The following is an 11,238-nucleotide window of genomic DNA, read 5'->3' as shown; positions in this document are numbered from 1 at the left end:
CCGAAGTGACAATAATCGGGACCACTCCCGGTGATGACCGTAGTTTGAGGAGTTCATGTATTCACTATGTGTTAATGCTTTGTTCCGGTACTCTACTAAAAGGAGGCCTTAATATCCCTTAGTTTCCATTAGGACCCCGCTGCCACGGGAGGGTAGGACAAAAGATGTCATGCAAGTTCTTTTCCATAAGCACGTATAATTATATTCGGAATACATGCCTACATTACATTGATGAATTGGAGCTAGTTCTGTGTCACCCTATGTTATGACTGTTACATGATGAACCGCATCCGGCATAATTCTCCATCATCGATCCAATGCCTATGAGCTTTTCACATATTGTTCTTCGCTTCTTTACTTTTCCGTTGCTACTGTTACAATCACTACAAAACCCAAAAATATTACTTTTGCTACCGTTACCGTTACTTCCATATTACTTTGCTACTAAATACTTTGCTGCAGATACTAAGTTATCCAGGTGTGGTTTTGACAACTCAACTGCTAATACTTGAGAATATTCTTTGGCTCCCCTTGTGTCGAATCAATAAATTTGGGTTGAATACTCTACCCTCGAAAACTGTTGCGATCCGCTATACTTGTGGGTTATCATAGAGGCTTACTAGGGACACATTGTTTTGTCTATGTATCCACACATGTATCAAGTTTCCGGTTAATACAATTCTAGCATGAATAATAAACATTTATCATGATATAAGGAAATATAAAATAAAAACTTTATTATTGCCTCCAGGGCATATTTCCTTCAGCTAGAACAAACACAAGGGAGGGTACAATAATGTTAGCTTGATGAACAAGCTATAATTTCGAGGCTCAATAAGCAAAAAGGCCTACAATAGTACTCCCTCCGTCCTAAAATAAGTGTCGTGATTTTAGTTCTTTTTAAACTAAAACATGACACTTATTTTGGGACGAAGGGAGTACTACTTGATCAAGGAAATACATAGAAAAGCAATCACTTGCAATGGTGGATGCTATACAACAATTGCAAGTAGAGATAGCACGCGAAAGAAACAAGATAACCCATGTACCAACACAAGAAAACACAAGCAAAAATAAAACAACAAGCAGTTTGTAGTGATACATTGTGTAAGTGATATTCTCCCTACTCCAAACTAGCTGAAGTTGTAGCTTTATTCCAATATACAAAATTTTCTATATCTGACCAAGTCTGCAGAAAATATGATAATATCCACAACTCTGCACACGCGCGCGGCTGTTTAAAGACGTATTTTAGAGTGTAGATTCACTCATTTTGCTTCGTATGTAGTCTATATCGAAATATCTGAAAATGAGTATATTTAGGAACGGAAGTGAACGAACAACAGATGTGGAGTGCTCTCTGGAAACTCAAAGTTGTGCCTAACGTGATGGTCTTTTGGTGGCGAGTGATTAGGGGCATCATCCCTGATGAGTGCACTCTAAAACGAAGACACATAAAAGAAGTGAGTACTTGCAAACTTTGCCTGGCTATGGATGAAGATCTCATGCATGCACTCATTCATTGTTCTCATGCTCGTCGATTCTGGGAGGAAGCACGCCATTTGTTTGATATAATTCTACCCCGACTTCACCCAAACACTTGGGAAAGGGACATTTTATGTGAGCAGCGGTTCTCCGAGAAAGACCGCGCCATAATCATCACGGTTATGTGGTCCATCTGGATGTCTCGCAATAGGTGGACGCACGATGAGGTGCAGATCGACCCTGCGAGTTTGGTAAGACGCACTCGAGAGGATCTAGCACTGCTGGAACTTCCTAGGCAGCAGACTACTATGTTGCCAGGCTATGGCTGGCGGTCTCCAGATGCAAACAACATGAAAATCAACACAGATACCTCGATCAACTTCGGAGACAGCATTGCTGGTGCAGGAGGAGTGGCCAGATCAGCTTCAACCTTCTTGGGAGCTTGGTGCAAGCCATGAAGGAGGGCGTGCTTTTCGCCAGATTGAGGGGCTTCACCAAGGTGACCCCGGAGACTGACTGTCTAGAGGCAGTAAACCTCTGGAACAATCGCTACAATGATCGTTCGATTGTAGCACCGATTTTCGCAGAAATTAGAGAGCTCATGCTTAGCTTTTCTTCCTTTGCAATTCAACATGTAATAAGAGCGACAAACGGTCCTGCACATCTATGTGCTAAGCGTGCTAGTACGCTTAATGTGACTAAGAGCTGGCTTGAGACTACCCCTAACTTTCTGATCAGTAGCCTTTTGGCTGACTGCTCGGTGAATGCATTCGTTGAATAAAGCTCTCTGAAGTTCCCCGACAAAAAGAATGAGTATAAAACAAAGGGAGTATTTTTTTTTCTTAAGATGGACAATGGAGTACATTTGTTGGCACGTAGACGCGTAGGTGCAAGACTTTCGGGGAAATACAAGTGAATAGAGAAGGGCATATGTACAATATCAGAACCTTGTGAGTACACCAACGCATTTGGCGCGTGTCCGTGCGCGGATAACCGAGGGACTGAAGTGACAAATTCACGCGAACCCGGAAACCCTTGCAGCCATCACCTCCCCTCCTCCCCTTTGCGCCGCCACTTCTCTTCTCTCTCGCCGCCCCCTCGATCCAGCTAGCGGTTAGGGTTCCCGAAACCGGCGACCATGGCGAACGAGCAGCCGGCGGAGACCTACACGGTGGAGGAGCTCGTGGCGGTGAACCCCTACAACCCCGACATCCTCAACGACCTCGAGGTCTTTGTCAACGACCAGGTAAACCCTAGCCCCGAGGCGCCTTTACCTCACTCGCGAAAGGCTCAGCCGGCAGGTTCCGTGGTTGGTCGCGCTAATCGTTTGCGCTGTCTGGTGTTAACGATGGAGCGGTTGCGAAATTGGTTGGTTGGTTGGTTGGCGTGCTAAACTGTGTGGCCTTGTCAGATGGAAGCAGTTCATAGCAATGTGCAGATGCTAGAAATTTAGCAGTATTTTCGTCTTTGCCTATGGATTGTAGCGTATTAAGTTGCCCGGAGTAGTAAACTTAGTGCTGTATTAAGGATTGAGGGTGGCTGGGCTTATCAGTTAGTAATCAGGGTGAATTAAGTTATAGTGTGTACTTTGTAGTCTGGGGGTCATGGAGAGGGATTGCCGAGGAAATTGTGTTTTGCTGCTATGGGAATAGGCAGATTAAATTTGCAATTGCTGTCTGAACTCCGAAGGGGTTGAGTACCTCTCTCAGCCTCAACCACGTGTTCATACAATGGTGGATGGATGGAGAGATGGATCTCCGCTCAAAGATTATGCCTATGATCATGAAGTGGCAAACTTAAGCTTTTGTGCAGATGATACACATACAGCACGCTTAATCTGTTGATTGATACAGTGGCTGTCCGGCCTGTTAAATCTAGTAAAACATGCTTGAATAAACTGTTTTTAGGCTCTGTGTATTGCGCACAAGCATGCTAACATCTTTTTTGTCACCCCATATGTTATGTCATGTTTTGATCCTTTTAAATTTACAATATATCTTGTTTTTACTAGGTTTCTTCTAAAACATATAACCTGGATGCAAATCTCAGCCTTCTACGCCTTTACCAGGTAAAATCGCATCTGCATATGAACCATTGCTAGCTGTATTATGCTTCGATTGTATGTATGCATAATGATTGATTTCCTATTGCAGTTTGAGCCAGAAAGGTTGAGCGTGCAAATTGTAGCCCGCATATTGATTAAGGTCAGAGAACAACTAATGGTTATAACAATTTTTTGAATACCACCTTTTGTTGGTTCATTCTCAACTTCCACACATTTTTTGCTGACAGGCTCTCATGGCAATGCCGGCCCCCGACTTCAGCTTATGCTTGTTCTTAATTCCTGAACACGTGGTATGAGAACTTTGTCCTGCTTCCTTGTTTCTGTGTAATCTATCTTTTATCATCCCCTTCAAATATTTTTTTCTCAAGCAAATGCTATTGAACATGCATCTTAGGAGTGTCTAAAAATTAAAGTGTCGATTTAGATGTGAATGTTCATTGATTGTTTTGTCATCGTAGATGATTGTTACTTTGGCCTTGGAGCATGTCATATCTGTAGGCCTGGAGATGCACATTATCATAATGACTTGCGGACTTCTAGTTGATGGAATAAGCATAGTTATATTCAGTATAAGCTCATTTGCAGATCAATGACATCATGCCAAGAAATGTGCATTTCGATTTGAAGTATCCCTTCTGGTCACTTGCACATCTAAATATTGCACAATACAAATTAGTTGTACTGATGTATAAGATGTGAGATGTTTGTATTTGTGACCTTTTAGTTGTGCATCTTTTAAATCTCCTGAACTGTTCTGCCATTATGTGGAGTTGACTTTTATGCGCTTTTATTATAGCAAATGGAGGAGCAGTTCAAGACGTTGATAGTTCTTTCTCACTACCTGGAGGTGCACACTTTCTTTGCACAACTGAGTAATCTATGGATGCCTAAGAAGTAGCCTGTATTGATTATTGATTGCTAACCTTGATTAACCGGTTACAGACTGGTAGGTTCCGCCAGTTTTGGGATGAGGCATCAAAGAGCCGTAACATACTGGATGTTGTACCAGGTATACACTTCTTGAGACATTGGAGCTTCGTTGGCAGTACTTGTGCTTGTTGGTAGGACTTGGCAGTATGAGTGCTCGTGAATGAATGTTAATGCCCACATAGGATTTCTGAATTTTGAACCATGTCCGCGTTTTCTTTCATTTGTTATCAGACTTGGTCTGATTTACGCAAATGCAGATTTTCTGGTTTACTGTATTTGGTAAAGAAGCTTAGTTTCTGCAGAGCCCCCTTTTTCATTAGCCTTCTCGTTTTCAGTATGCATTTACATGGCATATTTATTTCACCTTAAAATAACTATTTCTAGCTGACTAGGTGTCTTATTTTAACTTCAACATCTCCTATTTTTATTTCTTTCACTTGAAAAGGCTAGAATTTAAAAAAATCCAAACTGGAAATGCTACAGAGTTCTTTGTCTTTTAACTAAAAATGAAGTGTTACTGACATCGTGATTCTTTTTTTGCAGGTTTTGAGCAGGCAATCCAAAGCTATGCGATTCATGTGCTTTCCTTGACATACCAGAAAGTTCCTAGGCCAGTTCTAGCCGAGGTAAGATATGTATCCTTATCATGCTGTATAGGCTTTCGTTATGAGCTCATGGCAATTCAAGGATTATTATATTAGATGATAGCTGCAAGTATTGTTTATACCAGCCTACGGCATCGTCATCAGCCAAATCATGCTGTTTATCCAATTGGATTTACTGTCGGCATACATGGATTGTTTCTTTGCTGATGTGCCTGCGACTTAATTTTCCAGGCCATCAACATTGAAGGGCTTGCGTTGGACAAGTTTATGGAGTATCATGCTGCAAACTCAGGATGGGTCATTGAGAAGGGATCACGCTCCCAACTGATTGTCCTTCCGCGCAACGAGTTCAATCACCCCGAACTCAAGAAGAACACAGCCGACACTGTTCCGTTCGAGCACGTGACCCGCATATTCCCCATCCTGAGCTGATTCAGCAACCATGATCAGATTGACATCAAGCACTTTTGTCGTCTCGGCTGCACCCAGACCCACTGAGGGGGTTTAATAGAATTTGAGCCAGTGAAGAAGCTAGTCTTGGCAATTGTATTCTCTCTTGTATGGTGTACCGCATTTTGATACACGAGTACCGGATGCGCCTGTTTTAGCTAAATGAGTACCAGATTATGTTTTCTTATGCATTTCTGCCGAATTTTGCAATTGCCTGACATTTCATGAGTGCACCTTTCATGTCGAATGTTGCAATTGCCTGGGATTTCATGAGTTCATTGCTCATCTGCTATGTATTTTGCTTCCCAGCACTAATTTATCTTCCACATCATGCTCGCTGGACTCTAACAAAGATATGAGAATGGTAGCTGGTATGGTAGTGTTCGATTGATCGAACTCGTCACACCAATGTAGTGGAAAACGCTGTCACAGATTATTACTCCCTCCGTTCCTAAATACACTAGAGATTTTACTATGGATCACATAAGGGTGTATGTAGATGCATTTCAGAGTGTAGATTCACTCATCTTGCTCCGTATGTAGTTCATAGTGAAATCTCTACAAAGGCTTGTACTCCCTTCGTTCAGAATTACTTGTCCAAGAATTGAATGTATCTAGATGTATTTTAGTTGTAGATACATCCATTTTTGTGACAAGTAATTCCGACCGGAGGGAGTATTTAGAAATGGAGGGAGTAGAAAGTAGTAAAAGATTATATTCTCTCTATGAGATATGCATGTTTTCACATCCTGTCACCTACAAAAATTGACCCGAATACTTGTCATTGACAAAAAGACTGCGAAAATTCATCGCTATTTAAAAAAAAGCGAAAGGAATTTTTTTTAGAAAAAAAAAGCAAGTTCGTTTTTGTTAGTGTTAGGAAAAAAAAAGCAAATTCGTGAGAGAGGGAGAAAGCAGGCCATATGTATATAGTCACATGGGCCGGTCCATTCACTACGGGGGCCCAAGGAGCACTCTCATCCCATCTCACTACAAAAGCCGACTAGGGTTTAGAGGCGCCGCAGATAAGAGCCCTCGCCCCCTCCCCTTCTCCCTGTTCGCGCCGCCGCTCACATCCCTCCCCTCCTCCTCCCCTTCGCGGCGCCACCCGGACGCTCGAGCCCCCGACCAACCATGGCGGCAGCGGCTGGAGAGGCCCCTCGGGCGCTGTCCCAGAAGGAGCAGGACATACAGATGATGCTCGCCGCCGACGTCCACCTCGGCACCAAGAACTGCGACTTCCAGATGGAGCGCTACGCCTACAAGCGCCGCTCCGACGGTACGTGCTCGCTCAAAACCCTCTTGATCCAGCGAGCTCTTGCGTCGCTTAGGTTCAGTTGTCCTCATGGATCTGGCCTTGCCTATGTGTCCCCGACTTGCTGTTGCACGCTAGAGCTACCTCGGCATCATGCGCACAGTGGCAGCTTTGTGCTAGTTAGAGTCGATCTGCCGCGGATCGTGATGCTTATTGGTGTAGTTGTCGCAAGAGATGATGCTTCTGTTCTACTTTGAGTGAACTGTGGAATGTGATGCGTCTGTTCTTTGGTTGTGATTCCTAGGCATCTACATCATCAATCTGGGCAAGACATGGGAGAAGCTCCAGCTCGCGGCGAGGGTCATCGTCGCCATCGAGAACCCCCAGGACATCATCGTCCAGTCCGCCCGCCCCTACGGCCAGCGCGCCGTCCTCAAGTTCGCGCAGCACACCGGCGCCAACGCCATCGCCGGGAGGCACACCCCTGGTACCTTCACCAACCAGATGCAGACCTCCTTCAGCGAGCCCCGCCTGCTCATCCTCACCGACCCAAGGACCGACCACCAGGTGAATTTCTTTGCCATGCCAAGCAAGTACTGTATATGCTAGCAGCGTGCGTTAGATATGGTGATGTTGATGATGGAGTCATTGATCTGCTGAAATATGTGCAGCCCATCAAGGAGTCTGCTCTGGGGAACATCCCTACCATTGCCTTCTGTGACACTGACTCTCCCATGAGATACGTCGATATCGGCATCCCAGCAAACAACAAGGGGAGGAACAGCATTGGCTGTCTGTACTGGCTCTTGGCCAGGATGGTTCTGCAGATGAGGGGCACTATCCTGCCAGGGCACAAGTGGGATGTCATGGTATGCCAGCTCAATAGACCTTTCAGATTCCTACTAGTTGAATTGCGTTGCTTTGTGCCTGTCTTGTATTCTTTGCATGCTTGTGAGGCTAATGTGTTTGCCCTTTGCAGGTTGATCTGTTCTTCTACAGGGACCCTGAGGAAGCCAAGGAGCAGGAGGATGAAGCTGCTGGAGCCCCAGAGTATGCTGCCATCACTGATTACGGAGCTGCAGCTGGTCAATGGGGTGGTGACCAGTGGACCTCTGATGCACCTGCTCCCCCGCCTGTTACTGGTGGCGAGTGGCCGATGGCTGAAGGTTTGTTCTCCTTGATTAAATGTTCATTTGCCTTGTATGAAAACTCTGTAGAATTTTGTTTGGTGATGTGAATTTGCCATTTGCGTAGTACTAATTATTTCCTAGGTTGATTATGTATCTGGTTGGTGCAAGGCATTTTAGTTACTGAACACAAAAGCATCAGGCATGCAACTACTTCTGGTAGTTTACTTGGCCTTTGATTAGTGGCATCTTTACTCAATATAGCTTGTTTATAACAAGTTCATGCCCAACAGTTTGCCCTGATGTCTTGACTAATGTTAGACACATTGCATGTTTCCAGTGTCCATTCCAAAATTATAGTAGTTTATGCCAAGGCCTAGTTGAATATTTTGTTGTGCAACTTAAATTGATCACATCTTTGTTTGTTGTTGTCAATTCCAGCTCCAGTTGTTGGTGGCGATGGATGGGATGCAGCAGGGGCACCTGTTGCTGTGGAAGGTGCTGTCCCTGCTCCTGTTGTGGCTGCTACTGGCTGGGACGCCGCGGTGCAACCCCCTGCTCAAGGCTGGGAGTAGACTAGGATGTCCCCTTGAGATGTCTTTGCGGCTTAAAGTTCATATTTTGTGAGGCATGAATGGATATCTAGAATCTGATGCGATCTGCTATATCTACCCTATGGACAAAAACCTGTGTTTTAGGATTTTCTAGATGAACTTGTTATCTCTGCTATCGACATTGTGATGAGGGAGAGGGAGACTGAAAGTTGTGTTATAAGTTGGCTTTCAACTTGTCCGTCTTAATTTTACAGTGCTTATACTTGATGTTTCTATGCATTTTGCTGGCTCTATCTATGTTTGCTGTTTGGTTTCTCAAATCCGGCGAAGTTGCTTTGGTTGTGAACTGTTGCGCCTTTTTTGGTTCGTGTTTGCTTCCTGGAATCCCACAAACTTGGTGACTACTCCCTCTGTTCTAAAATAGATGACTCAACTTTGTACTAACTTTAGTACAAAGTTGAGTCATCTATTTTGGAACGGAGGGAGTATATGTGTACCGTTAAGAACACGTAAATTGTCCTGGTGGCGTGTCTTTCAATTTCGGCAGTGGCAGTTAGACGATTGCATACATCAAACCCACAAGCTCAGGTGGACCGTTGACATGATGCAAAGCATCCATGGACATCACCATGACCCTATCATCAAACCCCAAGCAAGGCGGTATCTACATTCCTCTTGGAGTTACACAAAAAGTGGGTTGTTCACTGCTCGATCGGCTTATTGGGAGGATAGAAACCAACAGTATGGGAGGAAATTGCAACATACAAATATTATGGGTAGAACCAATGCTAATCCTATCAGGAGCAAGACCTAGAAGCTATCTTGTCTGGCAAAGGTAAAAATCTCCATCTGGCGTACATTGCATCAAACCCTTCCATGTCGTGTTATGCTCGCCAATAGACATGTGAAAGTCTTGCCCATTTGCCCATCATGTTCAAATGGGCCAGAAGACACAAACCACGTCTTGTTTCTGTGTCAGGAGGCGAAAGAGGTCTGGGATAACTTAGGATTGTATGAGGTGATCAATAGAGCTTGTGTTGTCGACCGGGCGGGAGAGATAGTTCTTGAACTTTTACTACTTATGCTAGATCAAGAAATATCCGTATAGGGCCTTCAGAACGCACGTGAATTGATCTTTATAAAAGCTTGATACTTATGGGGATAGATGTAAACTAGTTCATGAAGGAAAGTCTCAAGATGCATACCAAATTATGTTAAAGCAAACTCCCCTAAGGCAACCTCCTATGGGTTTTGTAAAGCTAAATGTTGATGCTTCTTTTGACCATGATCTTCTTAGAGGCATGGCGGGGGCGGTCCTCAGAGATGACAAAGGAAGGTTCATTGTTGGAGGAAGTTGGAGGATTGATGGTGTGCTAATGTACAAACAGCAGAAGCACCAGCACTAAGGTTTGGCCTTACCCTTGCACAGAAGCGGGGTGCAATCGCCTTATTGTCAACTCGGATAATATGGAAGTGATTGACTCAATGAAAAATGGAGGACACAATTGGCGGGAGCGGCGGTGACAGTGTTCGATGATTGCTATTTTATGGCTTGTGAATTTACTATTACTAGGTTTGAACATTGTAATAGGGAAGCGAATAAGATTGCTCATGAACTTGCTAGGCTAGCGAAATTTTCTGCGACTAGGGATTGGTTGAGGAGCCCATGGATGATATTGTATCTCTCCTTATTGACGATGTAACCGTTATATCTAATTAATAAAGCCTGATGTTTATTTTAAAGAAGAAGAAGAAGAAGAAGAAGAAGAAGAAGAAGAAGAAGAAGAGTTTTGCTTGTCACTCTTCGAGTTCTTAATCAAAATCTCAAATTCTTTGAAGAAACTTCTGTAGAATACATCCTAGATGAACAATGGTTCGACTAGGATGCATTTATGTACCAGTTTCTTCAAGGAATTTGGGAGTAGGACTATGAAGAACTCGAAGCCCGATAGTTACTGAAAAGGCTCTCTTCTTCCATCATAGCAAAACCATTGTGTGCTAGAATGGATAATGTTTGCCCTTCGAATTAAGCTTAATTCTCTTACAAAGGAGCTCATGGGACTAAAAGTCGATACAGGCCGATGCTGGCAGCATTTATGAGCATAGCAATAGCTTTATTTTCTAGGTATAAACATTACTATGTAAGGGCATCTTCAAAGCGGACCCTCAAACCGCCCGCATCCATTCGGACCACGTAGTCCGAACGTGTTTTGCCATCCAACGCGAGCCTGTATCGGTCCGTTGACCGGTCCGGACGCACTTTTCCCGTAAATTGGAAGCAGACCAGGCCGGGGGGGGGGGGGTGCGGTAGTCCGAACAATAGCCACATAGGACTCCGACACCCCCGACCCAGTCAAATCCCCCTCCCGATCCCATTCTCTTTCAGTCTGCCCATGCTCCGTCTTGCTTTGCATTAGCGCCCTCCTCCTCCGACGCCGTCGATGTACCTCTCCGACCGTCACACATGCATTGCCGGACATCCGCAACCACCACCCACGTGCCCGCTCGCTTTGTACTATGGCTCTATCCTCCCAGGATTTGTCTGCAGCCAGGTACCCTCTGCCCCCTGTCGACGACGTCCATGGCGGTCACCACGCCGTACATTAGGTCAAATGTGATTGAGCTTAATTTTGAAGTTCATGTTAGTTTTTTAGATTATGAAGGATGATGGGGTACTCGATCACGGAGGATGAGTTTTTGTGCGGTGAGTGATTGGTCATATCCGTGGATTTCGTAGGAAGGAGAAGAAGGGGGCTCTTCTCGCAGC

At 44.4% G+C, this 11,238-nt stretch overlaps 2 protein-coding genes across 2 annotated transcripts; both read left to right on the top strand.

Moving 5' to 3' along the window:
- The first annotated feature begins 2,469 nt into the window (after positions 1 to 2,469).
- LOC109757091 (eukaryotic translation initiation factor 3 subunit K) lies at positions 2,470 to 5,726 on the top strand. Its single transcript, XM_020315927.4, has 8 exons — positions 2,470 to 2,731; positions 3,497 to 3,553; positions 3,639 to 3,689; positions 3,778 to 3,840; positions 4,347 to 4,397; positions 4,493 to 4,559; positions 5,024 to 5,106; positions 5,317 to 5,726. The coding sequence occupies exons 1-8, from the start codon at positions 2,624 to 2,626 to the stop codon at positions 5,515 to 5,517; spliced, it is 681 nt and encodes a 226-aa protein (XP_020171516.1). The 5' UTR covers positions 2,470 to 2,623; the 3' UTR covers positions 5,518 to 5,726.
- A 767-nt stretch (positions 5,727 to 6,493) lies between these two features.
- LOC109757090 (small ribosomal subunit protein uS2y) lies at positions 6,494 to 8,717 on the top strand. Its single transcript, XM_020315926.4, has 5 exons — positions 6,494 to 6,814; positions 7,095 to 7,357; positions 7,462 to 7,659; positions 7,770 to 7,956; positions 8,359 to 8,717. The coding sequence occupies exons 1-5, from the start codon at positions 6,670 to 6,672 to the stop codon at positions 8,490 to 8,492; spliced, it is 927 nt and encodes a 308-aa protein (XP_020171515.1). The 5' UTR covers positions 6,494 to 6,669; the 3' UTR covers positions 8,493 to 8,717.
- Positions 8,718 to 11,238: the final 2,521 nt, after the last annotated feature.

Source organism: Aegilops tauschii, chromosome 4 (genome assembly GCF_002575655.3).
Source record: "Aegilops tauschii subsp. strangulata cultivar AL8/78 chromosome 4, Aet v6.0, whole genome shotgun sequence".
Taxonomy (NCBI): Eukaryota; Viridiplantae; Streptophyta; class Magnoliopsida; order Poales; family Poaceae; genus Aegilops; species Aegilops tauschii.
Note: the sequence above shows the minus strand (reverse complement) of the source record. Positions and strands in the feature narration are given on the sequence as shown.

Bases quoted from the DNA above. Each gene is read 5' to 3' on its own strand.
- LOC109757091 (XM_020315927.4), top strand. From the start codon at position 2,624: ATGGCGAACGAGCAGCCGGCGGAGACCTACACGGTGGAGGAGCTCGTG. The intron at 3,690-3,777 runs GTCAGAGAACAA...TTTTGCTGACAG, and splicing joins TAGCCCGCATATTGATTAAG to GCTCTCATGGCAATGCCGGC. The intron at 4,560-5,023 runs GTATACACTTCT...CTTTTTTTGCAG, and splicing joins CATACTGGATGTTGTACCAG to GTTTTGAGCAGGCAATCCAA.
- LOC109757090 (XM_020315926.4), top strand. From the start codon at position 6,670: ATGGCGGCAGCGGCTGGAGAGGCCCCTCGGGCGCTGTCCCAGAAGGAG. The intron at 6,815-7,094 runs GTACGTGCTCGC...TGTGATTCCTAG, and splicing joins CTACAAGCGCCGCTCCGACG to GCATCTACATCATCAATCTG. The intron at 7,660-7,769 runs GTATGCCAGCTC...TGCCCTTTGCAG, and splicing joins GGCACAAGTGGGATGTCATG to GTTGATCTGTTCTTCTACAG.